This window comes from Zeus faber, assembly GCF_960531495.2.
Source record: "Zeus faber genome assembly, chromosome: 11".
In the NCBI taxonomy this organism is placed as follows: Eukaryota; Metazoa; Chordata; class Actinopteri; order Zeiformes; family Zeidae; genus Zeus; species Zeus faber.
Window position 1 is genome coordinate 3557823 of NC_137205.1, and position 20981 is coordinate 3578803.

A 20981-nucleotide genomic window follows, 5' to 3' on the forward strand; every position below is an offset into this window, starting at 1 on the left:
ATTTAAAAACTATAGAGGACGTACTATAATAAAATGTAATATAAGCTTAATAGTAGGCCGTGAAAGAGATGAGTTTGGATAAATTTGACCCATTGGTGAAATCGGTGCTGTTAATGCGGAACTTTAGACCAGACCTGGCAACCCCACTGTGATGGGTATATAAGTCTTTCTCGTCTTTCGCTGCAGCTCTGTCAACCAGGGCACGCACACGCACACGCACACGTCTTTCTGGTCACGCCGTACGCCAGTGTTTTTTTAAGTGTTCCGTTTGGGTTTCTTTCAAAATAAAAATGACAATAAGGACAGCCCGTCCCAACCAGGCACACCACTTGCGCCCGCGCATGCATTGCCTCAAAAAGGTAATTATTATGATTATTATTATTAGTATTATTATCTTGTTGTTGTTGTTGTGCTGTTTGTGGTGAGTAGCACTTGTTCACTTTTTTCCAAAAAAGATTTTCAAAAGTGGTAATCTTTAAAAAGATTTGAAATATATAATATAAAAAACTATTGACCATGGAAAAAAAATCGGAACAAGACAAAACAAGGCATAATTTTGAGGAACGAGTTTGACCGATTATGGAATGCCGTACTTTAAATGAAACGTCTCAACATTATGAATAGGCCCCTTATTGATTTGAACTAAAATGCAATTTGACTTTATGACAAATTGAACATGACTTCACTCAGAAGAGAGGATTGTTTAAAAATATCCCCTGTAATTCCAATGTCTGACCAAAACCAATTCGTTTTGCTTTATTGCCGCTTGGAAATTCCGCTGGTAATCAATAATTCAGAGGTCTCTGGCCGTGCATCTTCCTCTAAAGAGTTCTGTGTCAGATTATTTTTTACAAATGCAGAGTGACTAAAAGGGACACTTCAATAAATCAGAGGCAAGTTTGAGGTTTTATTTGCTTCCGCTGACTTTTAAAGACTTAAGGATCTTGAACACCCCCCCCCCCCCCACCCCTTTCATTTTCAAGACTTGCCTTGGTTTGTATGTAATAATGTCCACATGTTAATTCAAATTGGGAAATATTTAGAATTTTACTTTCAGAGTAACTACTACACAGTTTCAGTAACTATTTGGAAAAAATAAGATGAGGTTTGCAGAAGTAGCATTGGTGTGGCCGTCCCACCCTGTATACACACACACACACACACACACACACACACACACACACACACACACACACACACACACACACACACACATCAGCCCCCTTCAAGAACTGTTTAGTGTTGAGAAAAAAACACTCTGACGTGTTTAACCCACAACTGTGCTATGTGTTATTAATTATAGTATTTTGTGTGTTTGCGTGTAAATGTGTTTTATCATTGGTTTCTCCCAATACATGCTGTTTCCAGCTGGAGGCCTTGGTGGTGGAGATGCAGGACCAAAAGAATGGGGTGAAGGGCACTGAACAGAAACTCAATGTAACTGCCATCCCCCACGTCATCCTCGGTGAACACTCACGCATATTACACTCTCCTCACAACAATTCAGGATTGTAAAAGCACAAAACGTTAATAAAACAGAGACAGAAATACAGACGAAAATAGCACCATTTCTTCAGGAAAACAAATAACTGTAAAAATGTGTCAAGAAATGGCCAGAAGAAAGCCCTTTGCTTTGCACTTACTTAAAGCTATGTATAGCAATCCACAATTGGATGAGATCTGGACACCGCTTTAAGATCCAAAGTGGGTTTTTAATCTGACAGTAAGACCACAGCAGGAGAAAGATCAGTGTGTTCCTCAGTCAACTCTCAAAGTGTGGTGTCCGACCGGCGGTCAGTGTTTTAGAACAGGACCTGTAGCCTAACAGGCGTCTTAAGCCCAAGGACTTACTTAATATTTTTACTGTGTTTGTTGTAATTGTCTTTTTTATGAATTATGTCTTTATTTGATTTAGTGATTTATTTCCAAAATCATAAACAAAATTACATCATGGCAGCCATTTTATATGCAGTAGGAAACAATATACTTAGAACCTAACTATGGAGGGTAATTTAATCTTAAATATTATATTATAGAAATTGTACTGTTACATTTACAAAAGATAAAGTATTTTGGTATGAAAACCCGCATTTTTAATTTAACCAAGTATTCTATATCTTAAATACACATATGGCATTTGTAACAAACCAAAAATTGGTTGAAAATTCAGCAAGTTATGATGATTTTTGTTGTGGGTAGACCTCCTGCCTCCATAGACCTACATGCATTAGGAGACGTGGCTGCACTGTACCAATATGGCGACCGCGTTGACGCACAAGATTCACCTAATGTGTGTGGGGTTTGCAGTGGACCAAACCACTGTGAGGCATATGAGGGGGCAACGTGATCTTTCAAAACTTAAAAATGCATTGTTTTGCGTCTATAATTAGCACAAGTGCTTTCAATGAATATTATTATATTCAGAATTATATAGTTATGTTTACACTTTACACTAGTATATTGGGTCACCTCTGCAGACCCCCAGTTGAAGACCACTGGCCTTCAAGCTTTGTTATTTTCAAAATGACTGGGATGATGGGGAAATTAACTTAAAGGCACAACAACATTGAGCAATCAGCAGCAAATGGCAACCACTAAAGGAAGCCATAGAAACTACTCCAACATTGCCAAAAGTGGCTGCTCCTCCACCAGGAGGCTTCTTAGCCTTTGTAGCAAAGTGGTCTTGCAACTTCCATCATTTAGTAGTTGAATGTTCAGCCACAGTTGTGCAAACTAAATTGAAATCAGAGACCCTTTTCACAGCAGACATTTGGACCTGTCATGGAAGGGTAAACACCGCTTTAACCAATGAAATTCAGCTTAAACCAATGACATTCATTTGGTGGTTTTATGTGGCAGCATGAAGTTAGCTGGACAGGAGTTGTCCATACTGGTACACAGTAACGCCTAAATGAACCAGCCCCACACTCCATTTTATTAACTTCAGCTTTGTTTAGCCATCTATAAGTGTCAAAATATCTGCCATGAAATGGGTTCTATTTTGAGGGTGATATGAGTCGTATAGTTCATCAACAGAGGCAGGTGAGGGCCATTTCCTCCTCAAAAGAAAGTCTGGTGTGGACTTTTTGAATCACCGCATGGTCAATTGGCTCATTGACCCAGAGTGGGACTTCCTTTCAAATATATATTTATACTTTATGATATAAAACTGGAGTAATGTTCAATATATACATCTTCAGTGTATGGCCAGGACAAGACTCAACATTTTATTAAAGGGTATCAAAATGTATTGAATTTAACAGTTCAAAAAAATTTATTGAATCACTTACATGTTGCCCTTAGGAGCAAACTAGACTCCTATGGTGTAGGTGGGATTGGGCTATAAACACAGTGCTACAGTGTTAAATGTTGTATAACGGTAATTAAATGCCATATGTTTCCACACAGGTAAAGATGTCATCATGTGGATTTTGAACAAAATGAAGGTCACACAAGAAGGTAAGCAAGTCCGAACTGTAAGCGAAGATATTGCACATTCTTCTACAGAGCCAGAATAATCCCACACAATTGACATTTTCCAAAGACTGAAAAGTGTAGTCCTGCTGTATCCCACTTCACTGTTTCCCTTACTTCCTTCCCTTCGTTTCACTCTGTTCCCCATAAGAGGCTCAGGCCCATGCCACCATGCTGGTGGCCTATGGGTACATCTACCCTTTGCAGAACCATAAGAAGTTGGTGATGTGCAATGACAGCAGTCCTTACCGCTTCCAGGTAAGATGAAGCCCGCATTGCTGTTGTCCATATCCATGCCTCATACTACTCTGTAGACTACTGTTAAATTGTCAGATAAAGCTGCTAGTCTTCTGTGGTAGTTTTGTCTACATTTTCTTAAGAGAGAATAATAACGAACCCTTTGCGGCCGCTTGCGCGGGTACCTCGTGTTGATTACGCACATTTTAGTATTCTTTGTATTTTAAGAGGTTGTAGAGCTTATTGTGCCTAATCACCGGGTGTTATGACATTTCACTACATATATGTATGACCGTATGTATATGTATGTGGCAAATAACTTCTTGAACTTGAACTTAACCCAGACTTCACTACTGTAATACTACACTTGTTGGGCCCTAACAAAGTCTTCCAACCCTTCTCCAGACGCCATACTTCTGGCCTATGCAGAAATGGGTTGCGGAGGACTCAGACTACGGTGGGTACAGTGTCTCCAAAGCTGCTTGCACATGATCAGTGTCAAAGTGTGCGCTATTGGCTTCCAATCATTTGTTTCCTACAGAGAAAGAGAGAAACAATACCTGTCAACATATTTGACAAGACTTTTTTGATTGCATCAACTCTCTCTAGTTGATGCAATCAAAAAAGTCTTGTGAAATATGTTGACAGGTATTGTTTACGATCACTGCCAAAAATAACATGTAGTCAGTTAAAATAAGTATAGATGCAGAAATGCATTCTTTAATGGATTTAGATTTTTATTTTTTTTTTACAATCTGTAAGTTTTCATGTCTTTGTAAAGCAAAGCTTGTTGAAGCAAAATACTTTTATTCAAACAAAAATTTAATTAAATATCAATGTTTCAACTGGTATCAAACTAGCTATTTGCTAAATAGTATAATAATGTAAAGTAAATCAAGTGAAATGTATCAGCCTACTATATATTTTTGTTGTTGTGGCTATTAAATTGTCTGCATGTCCTCAAAAAATAGATGGTTAGAAGACTGTAAATCCCCAAGGGGGAAACTGGGTAGCTCCTCCACACTTAAAAGCAATACAGCCTGCCATTCATGTAGGAATACAGTATAGAGGCCTAATGCATCCCAATAAAAGTCAAAAGAGTAAGCAAGAACATTAAAGAGTGAAGGAAAAACAAAATGCTGGAAATGGCTTTTAAGTTACAGCAATAGACACATTTCAAAGACATATTTGTATAGATGATCATTTTCCCTCTGTTGCTTTAGCCATTTACTTGGCGAAGAGGAACATCCGCAAGAAAGGCATGCTGGAACCCTATGAACAGGTGTGTGTGTGTGTGTGTGTGTGTGTGTGTGTGTGTGTGTGTGTGTGTGTGTGTGTGTGTGTGTGTGTGTGTGTGTGTGTGTGTGTGTGTGTGTGTGTGTGTGTGTGTGTGTGTGTGTGTGTGTGTGTGTAATCTGGACCTTTCTCCCAATTTTCGGAAGGGGGGAACCTGGGCCAAAATCTGCTTTACTATCTTGTAGTGTGTAGCCCACTTTCGAGACCCTTGCCGTGTGTTGCACTTGCATTGCAGTGTTGGACACATTGTATATCTCTCCAAATATAATGACCCTACTGTGTTTTTTGGTACAAGTTAGTAAAGATGAGAATTTGTAATTGATTGCCAGGCGGGATCAGGATCAAAACAAGATTCTAAGGGCTCCTAAGAATAGAAATGATTTTGCATGACCATGGCCTTTAACTTCTAAAAACATTTTCCGTGAGAGGTGCTTCATGTATGTAAACAGGGTACACCCTACAAGATATTAAAGCTGATTTTGGCCCCGATTCCCCCTTACCTACAATCAAAACTTGTGTGGCTTTGAGAGATTAGGACTGATTATTGGTGAATGGAATCCATTAGTGTGGGGTGTGCTGTTTGTTCAAATTGTGGCTCCCCACACACTATACTTTAGGAACAAAACTGTTAAAGTTATCATGATAGGTCATTATGTGTGAGGTCTCACATTTTCTGTTAAGATTTGAAAAATCTTATGGTGTGGGCCAGGCAGGTTAGACAATTTATTCTCTCTTTTGACTGATTTATTTTCTGAAGAGATGGATTATATGAATGGTAGGATTTACGAATGTATCTTGTGTGAAGCCATTTTTTGGTCTTCGCTCTCTTTATCTCTGTGTAAGATTTTAGCCCTCCCAAATAATCCCCAATTCTCTTTGAAAGTCCATAAAGTGATACCTTCTACCAGATTCCTTTCTAATGCCTTTCAAAAGCAGGCAATAAAAAAACTTGCTTGTACGTTTCCGAAGGAGCGCTACAACTACCTCCACAATTGGCTGAACCACAAGTGGGACTTCATTGTGATGCAGGCTACTGAACAGTACAAGTAGGTCTTCATTCATCTTAATTTTTTATTTTTTTTTATTTTTTGATTCACTACCAATTACCCCAGGGGGGTTTAATCAAGTTTGTTTTTTGTCTGCAATGTTTTATTTTTTTTCAACATGGAAAATAATTATTGTAATCAAATTTAATCAATTCACAAACTCAAACCAAAACATAGACAGAGGCACATGAACTGTTCCTAAAAAAAACATCACCACAAAATGATCATATGATTATCCTATGTTATTTAATGCATTAATGTGTATTGCTGACATGTATTGTTATTGAATACAACAATACACAGGAACTGATGTTAAATTGACAGATTGGTTCGGTTGACTAATGTGTACATTTGGATATACAGTATGCAAGGTTTTGGATAATCAAGGGTTCTACTGTATTTGGAATGAGTAGGCTTGGAAATATGTCTCGTTCCTGGTGTTAATCCAAAATTTCTTCGCCATGCTGATATATTGTTGTTGTGGATATTGTTCCATCTCTCTCCCATTCGTGCTACTTGGTCTTTGGCATAGCGCCGGGAAAGAGCGTCAGAAGCCAGACCGCGTGGTGTTTAACTGCCAGGAGAGAGCCTACTGGATAATCAATAGGCCACCAGTGAGTGTAGTTACGCACAGGGTTAACCATAACCCGAACACAGTAAAAAAAAAAAAAAAAAAAACACATTTGGAAGATCGATGTTTGATAGTTTCGAACATACATTTTTGTGTGCACCCAGCGACAGACCTACAGTGCCATGGACTATGGGCTTGATCGTCTCATTGACCCGATGGCTGATGAGGTATAAGGTGAGTTTCTCGAATTAGTCTTACCCTTGATACTATTTCAATACTTATACAGAAATTGATCTCCAAGCATGCAATGTATTCTTAGTAAACATCTCCAGGAATACTATAGGGAATACTAATACTATTTTCTGTCAGTAAAATCTTTCCACTCTGTCCCAACCAAAACTGTTTTATTATTATTATTGTTGTTTTTTGTATTATGATGATGATTAATAATGCAATTATTTATTTGTTTTATTTTGTGGGGTGTATTCCACTGTACAAGAAATGTCAAAAAAGAAGAAAAATAAATACATTTAAAAAAGTTATGCTTTAATAGTTAAAATTCCATTCCAGTTGGGTGGTAGATAATTAAAACATATTCTTGTTCAAAGAATTCTTACCCAAAACAAAAATCGTATAGTTCGGCAAAAAATAGGGAAAAATGTTGAGCTGTAATGGTAGGGTCACACCGCTGGCGATGGGGTGCTGCAAAGCTGCAGGCTGCCATGCATTTCGAACAGAACTTGGCTTCATCCAGGTGCAGGGGGCGGAGGGACAACCGGCGACGAGCTCACGGCAACACAGAAAGTTGACAAGGTTTTAGCAAACGGGTGCTGGCGAATGGGAGGGAAGATACGCTCTCTTTTTATTATTATTTATTTATTTATCTATTTGTTTATTTTACCTGTGCTGTCAGCATGCTCGGCATACAACAGAGTATTTGTATGCCATTGCATCTCTGACGCAGTTAGTCTGCAAGCGGAGTTCAAGTTCTCAACCTGCAATGCAACTCTTTATTAATTCTTAAATCATCAAGAACTGCTGCAATAATTCTGTCCTGTGGATGACCTGTAGAATGACAAGAGCACAGTTTTTGGTTATAGAGAACCACCACCAACCCCCCTCTTTGGAGAACTATTTATCATGTTTGGGTCTATAAACAACTGATCATTACTCCAAGAGGGGGAGAATCACCACGGGTGAGACAAATAAACATAGAACCAAACAACATTTACACAAAAACATAAACATTGCACGACATCATGTCTTGAAAAACAGTTAATTAGGTCCAGGAATACTGGAACTGCGTGTGTGTGTGTCTGTGTGTGTGTGTGTCTTATCCCCATTGGTACTGGTGTAGAAGGTCGGTATGATGTCGTGGCGCCTCCAAGCACCCAAACTCCGCAGCCTTGTAGACACCCTACGGCTGCAGGAATGCCCCGAGCACCCTACCCTACCATATAGAGCCGTGGCGCAAGCCCCACGCACAGCCCTGAGGAGCATTACCCAGTACCAGGGAGCAAGAAGAGACACCACACCACAGGGGCGCACACATACAACCAAGACAAAGCCGCAGGTACAGAACCGGGGCCGCGAGCACCAGGCACGGACCGCAGGCCTGGATCCCGGCCCCACGGCAACAGACAACACCGCCGGCGGAACTCCCATGCCCACCCACGGCCCGTGTAAGAGCGAGGCCCGCCCCACCGCAGCCGACCAGACGCCCTACTAGGCGTGAGCGCCGAGTGCCCATACACGTAGCAGAGTGTGCTCAGCGCGGTGCACCTGTTAGCCCCCCTCTGCCGATGCCAGCAGGCCGCCAGATATACAGGCCCTCCACCACCCGGTGCGCCCGCCGCAGAGACAATCGCGACAATCGAATCGTAATCAGATCGATGCAGGGGCGCAGCAGGCTGGTGAGCAACCACGCAGATCCCCTCCCCCGGATCCGACCATGCCCTACCATGCCCACCTCCTGTACCTGGTGGCAGCCAACTTACAACGATCAGCCACGGCCGTAGAGCGGTCCACCATGCACCCTCTGCCATGCTGGGCAGCTTCCCATCAGGCTCCCCATCAGGCCCCTGGTCAGCCCCCAGCCACGAGCATGCGGACCATGGAACAGAGGGCGGTAGATGGCACCCCCACCCACAGCCTGACCGCCCAGCGATGAGCGCCCCGCGCACTGAGAGTGCCAGAGGACAGGTACCCCGGCAGCCCGGTGTGACGACAGGAGACCGCCCCCCCACCATTGGAGGACACATGGTGATCCCCATGCCGAGCACAGCCAGCCAGGTTTAGGGCCCCGATTGACAGGACCAGACGAACGCCCATCCAGCCCCATCCAGCCCCATCGGCGCGCCAACCCGCCAACCAAGGGGCTCACATCAGAACCCACAACCCGAGCCCTAAAACCCACAACCACGCCCCAAACCACGCCTTCAATGATGGAGTTTTGTCAGTGATAAAAGTTGCCCATATATTATTAAATGAATCAACATTGTTTTTGGATATTGCCAATAGTTTTTCCATTGAGATGTAATCTATTAATAACTGCAACAATTGGGATGTGGTGAGATTACCTCTCTTTTTCCAATTGAGTAATATTGTTTTCGTGGCAATTGTTAAGGCGATCAAAATGGGTTGGTAGTGTTTCAGTGGTTGGTCGAGTGAAGAGAGGTGGACTGCTGCGACCCAGAAGGGTTCATAGCTTCTTGGTGATGTTGGTCCAGAATGCAAGGATAGGTGGGCAGAGGCAGAAGGTATGAAAGTAGTCATCTCTGGTATTAAGGGAACAGTGAGAGCAAATGTCTTCATCCACAAAACCCATTTTGAACATTTTGTATTCTGTGATATGAGCTCTGTGCAGAATCTTATATTGGATGAGTTGCATTTTGGAGTTGCCGGTCATAGAAAAGATGTTGTTGCAAATAAGCTTCCACAGGTTGATATCGGTGGGAACAGCAAGGTCTCTTTCCCATTCCAATGTAGGTAAAGATAAGGTGTCATCTGTTTTGAATAAAAGTTTGTATATTCTGGAAAAGGGTTTTTTTTTTTTTTTTTTTTGTTTTCTTTTTTTTGTTTTTTTAAGGGACAGATATGACTGAGATGTTCAATCATTGGAAGATACTCTCAATTGAGCTGATCCTTGGAAAATGGACGCCCAGACCCCTGCGCATTGTTTATGATAAGGCTACTTTATTTTTTTATGAAAAATATCCCTTAAATGATCAATAAAACATGTAATTTTATGTTTCTCCACTAAGTACAGTTACTTAAAATTACTCAAACACTGAGGGACGCAGCCATCAGGGGTTAAGTTTCTTGCTCAAGGACATTACAGTATGCTAGCAGGAGCAGCCTGGGATCGAACCAGCAATTTTTAGATTACTAGACGACCAGCTCTACCTCCTGAGCTACCATCCCCTATAGAAATGTTTGGCACGCCCACAACAGCCAGTCAATTTTGAGCCGACACGCCCACGAACGCTCGGCACAGAAGCCCCGTCGCCGTACTGTCATACCGCCGGTGACTAGAGCTGCTTGGCTTCACTCTGCAGCCCCATCGCCGGCAGTGTGACCCTACCATCACAGTGAAGAGCTTCAAATCAAAGTCTACTTTTTTCTTTAAAATGAGGCTGATTTCACTTGAAGTCCCTCGAAGTAGCTGTTTTTGCTGAGTAGGATAATCAAAGATGGATTGTCTCTAAACTAGCTCATCTCATATATGACACAATAGGCCAGTCGGGAAGGAAGTGCTCTTTTTTTTATCCTTTTTTTTTTCTCTCTCCCTTCCTTACAGACTATTTTCCGTCTCAATCTTTTCTTGCACTGATGGAGATAACGCCAGGTGGAAGAATTACAAATTTTATTTCACCATGTATCAAATATATTTTCCAAACTCTCTTGTACTTGGTACTACGGACGTGTTTCTTGTATATGTCTTAAATTTTCCCTACAAGGTAGTATTTATAGTATTTCTTTGTTTCACCTCTTTAGTTTTTAGTGTCCTATTTAAGCCTAAATAATGAACTTCACTAAAAATGACTTGCCTAACATACAGTAACTTTTTATTTTTATATATTGTAGAAAATCCCCTTTGACCAGTACAGACGAATGGTAAGTCACAACAGCGTTAGCATATAGACAGTACGAAAGAGTTGAATAGAAAGGGGCTTTAAAGTGGTAATCCTTAAGATTATTTTATTACAAATTCCCACGTTTGGTACTTTTTTTTTAGCTGGCACCTTTTAAGGAACAATACATTGCCATTATGCACATGCGCCTCGATATGCTGATTCCATGGTTGGCTGAAAGAAAAATTCAAACAAATCAATTGATCAAAAGAACATTGCCGTTTTCAATTAAGCTCTGGGACTTGCAGTGTAATGCATTCAACGCAGACCATCTTCTGGATTGCCACTTTGATGGCTTTTGATTCTCACACGCTTTACTGAAATAAAAAATGCTGTGTTTGTGGTGAGTTTAAAATGACCACAGCGAACACTCCTTTCCTTCCAGAACATTTTCTACCAGCAAGCCATCATGAGGTCCAAAGTTAAATCGAGTGTATCTCTTGGAGCGTATGTATATCTCTATCTCCATAACTTTTCTAGCAACAAACATCAGGCCTACAACCAACCGGTGTGTTTGGGTCAAACAATTGACACTGATAAAATAAGCGATCTGATGATGTTTTTTTGTGGATGATATTTTTGGGGGCATGAATTAGAATTAAAACATCAGTTCATATCTAGGTTATGTACTATGGGGCATTTCATGTGGGCCCCAGGCGGTCGCATAACTTGCCTAATTGTGAAGTCCACCTCTGTACTTACACCATGTAGCTGCTGGTGGTGATATTTAGAGTGGAGAGTGAAATAATAGTTTAAAAAAAAAAAACAAGCGCACACATGCACATACATACAACCATACACACTAACAGTTACATGAAAATACTCCATCAATAAATCTTGAAGCGTCATATGCCAAACTGAAATAATTTTATTATCACAGAGAAAGGTTTGCTAGTTAGACCAGAGGCAGAGCAGGGTGTAATATAAACTATAATAACAACAAATGCTGAAATGCAGCAGTTCAGCACCATTCTTCTAGAAACTCGGTGTAAGCCAGAACTTTCTCATGAAACTATGAAACACTACACTTACAGTTTGTCATTTTGCCCTTCTGAGTAAGCTGTATATACCAATTGGAAACTGTGTTCCCAGGCTGTTTGCTTCCATTTATTTTTTCTTTACTACAAAACATTTTAAAAACTGATTTAAAAAGTCCCCGTCCCTCCCACAGATTTGTGAAGTATGTAACCACCTACAAGAACCAGGACCCATTCCTGGCACAGTGTTTACCCAGCAACCCCTGGCAGACCGATGATGACGCATTCTGGATGCTCAACATGAGACGGTAATGCATCCAGCTTATTGTGTTTCATTTTCATTGGATCGTCTATTTCAAGGACTTTAATAATGAGAGAGATTTGACTTGCATTTTATGAAGCCAGAAAATATTTAAATTAAACAATAGATATTGGCTGTGTTAGACTTTTGTGTGTATTTTTATATTGTTGATATATAAATATTGATGTTTTCTTTTTTAAGTTCATTGGATTCTTCTTTACCTGGTTAGGTTCTTTTGCCCTCACTTGGCTAAAAGTTTAGCTTCATTTTCAGTTTTTCTAAATGTTAAAATGTTCAAATTATTTTTTTGAAATCTGATTTTTGGATGTGCACATAAAAAAAAAAAAAATCCCCCTATACCTGGTTTATTGCAGGGTAGATACCCCCACCAAGATGCGTGTGGAGCGCTGGTCTTTCAGCTTCTTCGAGCTGCTGAATGATCTTCGCGGTCGTGATGACTTCAAGATCTTCCTCAAGAAGGAATTCAGCGGTACAGCAGCTAACAGCTTTGTCTCAAATCTGATTGTTCGTTTGCAGTGGGTTGGGTGGGTCTGCTGTTTGCGAGCATATACTGTATGTGTGATACAGTTTTAAACATGGTTTGAACTCTGTGTATGTTCCAGGAGAGAACTTGGCCTTCTGGGAGGCTGCTGAGGAGATGAAGTGGGGCACAATGTCATCCATGGCAACCAAAGCTGAAACGATTTTCAAGTGAGGAGAGAAGGAGAGACAGAGAGAGAGAGATCAGATCAGAAAACAGATTTTGCGTCACATATTAGTCCGTTAAAAACGTTTTGAGATAAATACTTATTTTAGAAAAATACATGCCCAAGGAAATCGCTGTACCCAACAGTTGCTGAACAAATTCAGTCGTAAAAGCTGCATAAAATAGAAAAAATGAAATATATAATAAAGTCGGCGTTAAATCAATATCTGGTTATTTAAATAAAATTCTGAGCGTCTGTAAAGAAGCCTGCACAGGGGGTGAATCAATACAGACAAGTATTCATTATTTTGAAGATCTCAATGGAGGCCAAGTTGAAAGCCTTCATTGGATAAATTACAAACCAAGTAGTAGATTGCTTTAAGTGTCTTTACTGCATTTATTTGGTGTTTTAATTTAAAGCCACAACACTGTGAAAATTTTTTAAGACATGATATGCTTGGTTACTATGCGGTTGTTGTGATCTCCAAGTTTGCTTCTGGTAGCAAAGGAAAAACACCAGAAAAGGGAAGAAAACCAGTAATGCTCAAACCAAATAAAAACTGCATGGTTTGCAGTGAGGTGTGAGCCAGGAGAAGACAGTGTAATTACGTTTCCCTATTTGTGTTTTCAGTGATTTTACCCACTGAGGGTATTGCGATGTGTTGACTTAAGGCCAAAACGCACTTGAGATGTTTGATGGAAGCGAGCCTTGATTCTTGGTCTTTATCGAATAACGGCCATCCAATCATAACATATCATGCATGAACACCAACAACCATTCGTAGACCAAAGCCAAATTATATTATAGTAGTGTAAAACTAAATGAACAATGAACACAAAAATCCTCTCAATGTGCTTGTCTAGGCAAGCACATTGAGACAGCAGGACAGCCCATTCCTGTGTGTGTGTGTGTGTGTGTGTGTGTGTGTGTGTGTGTGTGTGTGTGTGTGTGTGTGTGTGTGTGTGTGTGTGTGTGTGTGTGTGTGTGTGTGTGTGTGTGTGTGTGTGTGTGTGTGTGTGTGTGTGTGTGTGTGTGTGTGTGTTGATTTTGTTCCTTCTTATTGACCCCACAAAAACACCAGGACTTTCCTGGCCCCAGGCGCTCCACGTTGGATCAACATTGACGGGAGGACTATGAGCCTAACTGTGAAGGGCTTGGATCATCCTCATCGCTACGTCTTGGATGCCGCTCAAATACACGTCTTTCTGCTAATGAAAAAGGTCTGAGTAACTACGTTGCCTTAAGCCTGGCCTACACTAGGCTTGGGCAGATTAAATCGTCTATCTGCGATCGACTCTGTCTATCTGCGATCGACTCTGTCGATTGGCGATCGAGTCAATCACGATTGACATTTATTTACAATGACAGACTTTGCAGTTTACTGTGTTCTGAAACTGGAGGGGAGAGGGGGCAGAGGCTCTTCCCCTCTCCGCTCAGAGCTGTCGAGCAACTACTGGTGATTGGGTCTCAGTTCCCCTCTACAGTCCCGTACAGAGACTTAGAGGTGCAGGCGCTAAAAAAATAAATAAAAAAGGCACATGGTTCCCGTAATGTACTCCGGTTCTAGGCATTTTGCCATTCTGGGAAAACAGAGAGGCACAGCAGAACCGCTGTGTGCACATCGCAGGCCCGCCGAGGTTCATTAGGTGTTCCTCATGAATTTATCTTGCCCAGGCAATCGGGACACACGTCTCCCCGTTGCTTTCGGTTGCTTGGGGAGACCACATTTGCCACATTACAAAATGTTTAATGCGCCCCCCCCGATGAAGTTGTATATCGGCAATCGCTGCCCCCAGCAATCAGCGATTGGAATTTTGCATGATCGCCTAAGCCTAGATCACACTACAAGATTTTTCAAATCTTAACATGTCATTTAATGTGTTCTGAATATGTTCTTATGTTCAAAATTTTCTCATCATAAAGACACAAGATAACTCTTCACTCACTCCCCCGGCCACCACCATCCCTCCGGAGCTCCACCACACTCCGCGCACCAGCCGACCCCCTGTACCCACACTTAAGCACACTCCCCCGACCACGACATTTTGGAGCATCCCCACCGCCACTGAGCTCCGTGCCCCTGGTGCTCCTTTAAATTGGAACAAATCTTACTGCGTTTTGTGCCATTTTCGTTGATTATACTGAATGTTCGGGTCGTTGTTACGTATGGTTGCTCCCCCACCACAGGACACGTTCTACCGCTACCTGAAATCTCCTGTGTACAAGGAGATACAGAAGAAGGCCCTGAATCCTAAGCCGCAGACCTTTAGGTAAGCAGCTTAACTCTTTCACAGCTAAAAATAGAAACACAAAGAGTAAGGTTTTTTCTTGGTGGATTTCCTGTAAGTCTAAAAAATCATGGAGGAAAATCCCTGGTATTCTCAGTAAATACATCCTGGCGATCTCTAAAGATGCTCCACGTCCCCATACAGCTCTAATAAAGCTAATTATTAGGCGTTCTCGCACCACAGGAACCTTTTCATAGTTCTAAGAACTTTTTTTGTGTCTGCACTGCAGGAACTAGAAATGTTCGTAGTTCTTAGAATGCCATTCTTGAGGGACTTTTCTAGCTCCTTCTCCAGGGCAGGGACTAACCGGCACAAAAGAACCATCAGTGACGGAAGTGCACGGTGATTGGTCCAGACCATCCACCATCCTTTTGACAGTCCACCCGGTCCAATTACATCACTCTGAGTGCAGACCAGCCCACCTACACTCAGCAGTAATAAAAAAAATACAGTAAATACAACACGGAACTCACTCTGAAACCCCATTAGCTGACGTCACATCAGAGTTCTTATTAGCAGTGTGAACCAAACCAACCAAAAAAAGCCCTTGAAGGTATTTAGTTCTCAGGTGCCCTCCCCAGTTCCTAGTTCCCCTCAGGGAGTCCCCTAAACTGTTCGGTGTGAAAACACCTATTGCACACCTGTGTGAATGTGGATCCTTTATAGCATGTGTGTGTATAGTTAACTAACTGCATGCAGAACAGCGTTAATTGATGGTCCTAGAATTTCAGGGTCGATATGCCTCAAAAACCCCAATGTCATATCCAATGAAGAAAAAGTGGCTATTGTGTTTTATTTGAAAAAATTAACATTAACATTTTCATATTTTATATTGTATTGTATAATATTTAATACAGTATTAAGTGATCGTGGCTCTAATATGCCAATTACATTAGTTAAAGATCTGAATTACTTCCTGCTGGAAGTGAATCCTTATTTTTGGCTTAAAACATCCATATGCACAATTTCACATCACAAAGATTTTATGGGCGGGTTTGGTTAGGTTGAAACCTTTTCTCTTTAATAGGAGCGCTCAAAGTTGTCAGCGAGTTTGATGCCTTCTGGAAGGCCCATATATGGCAATGTCAAGTGAAACTCTTCAATTTCTTTCTTATTTATGAATTCAGAGAATTATGACCGTTTTCTCAGGATTCTGACTTTGTTCTTCATAACTCCTCAGAACATCTTTTTTCTCATAGAAATATATATTTCGCCATGAGACAAAATCCTCTTCTGTCACATCCATTTGCACTCGCAGTGAGGCCCAGTTGGAGCAGAACACCCGAAGCAGGTCCATGGGTGTCCATCCCATAGTCCTGTGGCAGCAGGAGGAGGAGGAGCGAGCCAGGGCTGCCATAGCGTCTGCCCCCATCGACATCAAAGCCATGATGAGCAAGATAGACAGAAAGAAATGAGACAAACACGAGGAGCCATTTCGTCCATTTGTGATTCATTACTGCTGGAGATGTGTCGCTCGTACAATGGAACATCGTTTGTCAGAATCTCACTTATGTGAACCTGATTTTCTCTTCCCCCTTTTTTGCACCAACCAATTAGTTAATTACTTGGCAACTGTAGCTACAAAGTGCAAAAAACATTTTGGACATTTTTGAAATTCTTACACACGGCCACAGATTTAAGTCATATCAAGATGTATGCGATATAGATTATATGTTCATGGACCATACAAGGAGTAAATAGTGTAGAATATTTGGATGTATTTGTGAACAAGGTTAAACATCAATGGTTCTCTTCGATAGCCTTATATGTGCCCGAAAGAACCCTTGGGTAAAACCAAAGTCTATGCATACAAACTATCGTTTAAAAAAAAAAAAAAAAAAGTAACAATTTGACGTCTATGGATCATACTGTGAGTAAATAATGTAGTAAATAAATGTATGTTCGTTTCAATAACACTCGTCGCTCAACCAAACATTTCTGTCTTTCAAACAACTCGTCAGAAGTAGAGGGGAGAAAAAAAGGTTTGGTTCGCCAACATCGTCACTACAGGAGAAATAGTCTCTATGAGGTATACTGTATGTACTGAATTATTTACAGGGTTTGGTTTATGTTAAATCATGTTTTTGAAGAAAAAGTGTGTGTGCGTGCGTGCGTGTGTGTGTGTGCGTGTGTGGGGCCACACAAATGCTGCTTCTGCAAACCATCTTATTTATTTTTTCAAATAGTTGCTGAAAATGCACTGAAGCAGCCAAAGCCAACACTGAACATTGTTATGGCCGGCTCTTTCAGGGGCATAACAAAGAATGGAGTTCCACACAGGAACAGCTTAAGTAAACACATCATTTATTAAAGATAACTCAAAGTAAGCAAACTATGAGGTGTAAAGTCAGTATTGAAGGGCTTGGGTTCTAGGAAACTGTGGATGCAAACCTAGACTATTTGTAACATGAACCAAGGCTGAAGACAATCAAAACCCAAACAAAACCAAATGGATGGACTGAAATGCAGCAGCCTTCCAGGGGGGAGAGAGAAAGCCATCTTGGTTTACTCTCAGGTGCACGGGCACCCAGCCAATAAAGACTCCAAGCAGGTGACACCAATCCTTCAACGAAGTGGGATGGCCCAGACAGGCAGACTGGAAAGATGGAGGCAGAGGTAGGCTAACAAAGATACTGTCATAAGGCCTAGGCCCGTCACAACACACATGCACACACACTGCGACTCAGGCAATCCACAGACAACACTACAGAATATCTGAGGGGCCTGTGAAAAACAATATTCCCCAAGTCCAATCAGCCGCAATGTCGAGCTCCGACTGGGAAGGAGACCCTGCGGGAAAGGCACAGGTAGAAACAGACAAAAGGCCACAACCAGGCCGCCACTGTACAAATGTCCTGAACCTCTCGAAACCCCCTTTTAGGGGCAGCAGTGAGCAGTCGGTGTAGCCCGACCCGCCGACTCAAGACATGGCCATACAATCGCAGAGCTAATGAGATAGGTACTCTGCCGAGAGCAGCTGGCCAAGTGCAGGCGCTCCATAGCACACAAACAGTTGACCTGACAGCCAAATTCAAGCTGTGCTGTCTAAGTGGCATGCCAACGGGTTCACAGGGCACAGACAGTGAATCCGCTCCTCCCGCACACTCTGGTGAGGAGCAGTAAAAAAAATGCCTTGAGGGTAACCACAGTCATTCTGTATGAGCTTGTCACTACCTTAGGTGTAAACGCCAGGTTAGGTCACAACACTGCACTGCTGAGATGGCCATGAATAGCTAGGCAGGCAGGTTGCACGAACAGTCCCCAACACGCTTTGCAGAGGTCAGAATGATAAGCCCCTTAAAAGACAACAGCTTTAACGGGATCGGAGCCACAGGTTCGAAGGCCATGCTTCAGAATATGTCCAAAACCAGCTCCAAGTCCCATTAAGGGGCGACCGCTTGTGTCACAGGTGAGGTGTCTTGGAATGTGTGGCATCCCAGGACAGCCCCCGTTGTATAAAATAATTACTTAACAGACGGTGCCAGGGGTCCCGAGAGAGAGAGCACATCACCAGGGGTCCCGGTGATAAGATCGGGGGAATGTGACCTGTGACCTATGTAGGGGAACCAAATGGTAAACATTGTCTTTGTAGGGGAACCAAATGTTCAACATTGTCTTTGGGCAAGCATAAAAGACTCACCCGAGTTTCATTCGACAGAGAATCCATCCAGCTCGGTTCTTCCCTAGACGTCCATGGCAAGTCTGGTCTGATGCTGTTCTTTTGTAATAAACCTATTATTTTACTCAAGTCAGCGTCAGCGGTCACTCCTTCTTCATCAACACATCAAATTCATCAAGAAACAACAAAGTGGCGTCACGAACAGGATCTGTTGGGCCTCACCTGCCGATGCTGCCTGCTCCAGCGAATTACCACTCTCAGGGTGAGTGCCCTCTCACAAATTGAGCTGTGTGTGGTCCTTGAAGTGGTAGGGTTTTGTGTACTGCTGCTGTACGGCTGCACTGACAAGAGCAGATTGTGCGGCGATGGAGATGATGAGTTGATGTGTGAAGTGAGTTTCCGTCTAAATTGGGGTTTATTAAGTTGTAAAAGAAAACTTAAATAAGGGGAATAAGAGAATAATGAAGAAAGAAAAAGAGAATTAAGTTGAAATAGAGAATAGAGACGAGAGAAATAAAAGATGAAGTTAAAAGCAAAAGTTAAAGGCTTAAAAGATGTTGAGGTGTCTGGAAGGTTTGAGGTGAATAGGTCACTGAGCTCCCAAAGCTGAGATATAGTGCAGTAATAATATTAACTATGTTACTGTAGATTCATTGCTTCCATGTCATACAGAGAGCGAAAATTACAACGGGTCTATTCAGTGGTCCTATGGGAGAGGAATTTTGTTGATTCCTCCAGCTTGACCAGAGGAGGAAATGTTTAGATTTATGATAAGACAGAGGCTGAGCGGGCACCTATGGGTTGGGACCAGATATGGTATGTTATCTCTGTACAGCTTTAAAAGCGAGTGCAGAGCATCGCTTGGGAGAGATTCCATCCGGCTCGGGTCTCTCCTGGACCTCCTAGGCAAGTCTGGTTTGATGCTGATTTGTGTAATAAAACTATTATTTTAATCAAGTCAGCTTCAGCGTTCACTCCTTCATTCTTCAACACATCACATTCATCAAGAAACTACAAAGTGGCGTCACGAATCAGGATCTGTTGGGCCTCATCTGCCAATGCTGCCTGCTCCAGCGAACTGCCGGTCTCAGGGTGAGTAACCTCTCACAAAATTGAGCTGTTATGTGGTCTGGAGCAGTTGCGTTTTTGGCAAAGAGACCACACTGACGAGCAGATTATGCGGAGATGGAGATGATGTGTTGATGTGTGAAGTGAGTTTCCGTCTAAATTGGGGTTTATTAAGTTGTAAAAGAAAACATAAATAAGGGGAATAAGAGAATAATGAACAAAGAAAAGGAGAATTAAGTTGAAATAGAGAATAGAGACGAGAGAAATAAAAGATGAAGTTAAAAGCAAAAGTTAAAGGCTTAAAAGATGTTGAGGTGTCTGGAAGGTTTGAGGTGAATAGGTCACTGAGCTCCCAAAGCTGAGATATAGTGCAGTAATAATATTAACTATGTAACTGTAGATTCATTGCTTCCATGTCATACAGAGAACGAAAATTACAACGGGTCCATTCAGAGGCCCTAAGGGAGAGGAATTTTGTTGATTCCTCCAGCTTGACCAGAGGAGGAAATGTTTAGATTTATGATAAGACAGAGGTTGAGCGGGCACCTATGGGTTGGGACCAGATATGGTATGTTATCTCTGTACAGCTTTAAAAGCGCGTGCAGAGCATCGCTTGGGAGAGATTCCATCCGGCTCGGGTCTCTCCTGGACCTCCTAGGCAAGTCTGGTTTGATGCTGATTTGTGTAATAAAACTATTATTTTAATCAAGTCAGCGTCAGAGTTCACTCCTTCATTCTTCAACACATCACATTCATCAAGAAACTACAAAGTGGCGTCACGAATCAGGATCTGTTGGGCCTCATCTGCCGATGCTGCCTGCTCCAGCGAACTGCTGGTCTCAGGGTGAGTAACCTCTAACAAAATTGAGCTGTTATGTGGTCTGGAGCAGTTGCGTTTTTGGCAAAGAGACCACACTGACGAGCAGATTATGCGGAGATGGAGATGATGTGTTGATGTGTGAAGTGAGTTTCCGTCTAAATTGGGGTTAATTAAGATGTAAAAGACGTAAATAAGGGGAATAAGAGAATAATAAATAAAGAAAAAGAGAATTAAGTCGAAATAAAGAATAGAGACGAGAGAAATAAAAGATGAAGTTAAAAGTTAAAGGCTTAAAAGATTTGGAGAAAGTAGAAGTAAAAAGTAATCGTAGAATGACAGAACTAGTAGCCAAAAGTTATTTAAAAAACCATGCATGATTAACGAAGACAGGGCCCATATCAGGGCCAACCCTAACCCTAACCCTAGCCCATATCTTGTTAAACA

At 41.8% G+C, this 20981-nt stretch overlaps 1 protein-coding gene across 1 annotated transcript; it reads left to right on the forward strand.

The window, feature by feature from the left end:
* Positions 1-290: 290 nt before the first annotated feature.
* rgs9a (regulator of G protein signaling 9a) lies at positions 291-16581 on the forward strand (the record flags this gene model as incomplete). Its single annotated transcript, XM_080009052.1, has 17 exons — positions 291-359; positions 1369-1465; positions 3409-3459; positions 3626-3732; positions 4117-4168; positions 4935-4993; positions 5977-6053; positions 6586-6667; positions 6789-6851; positions 10711-10740; positions 11143-11204; positions 11929-12042; positions 12410-12525; positions 12659-12746; positions 13824-13962; positions 14930-15012; positions 16289-16581. 17 exons carry the CDS (start codon positions 291-293, stop codon positions 16443-16445), a joined length of 1446 nt encoding a protein of 481 aa, XP_079865178.1. The 3' UTR covers positions 16446-16581.
* Positions 16582-20981: the final 4400 nt, after the last annotated feature.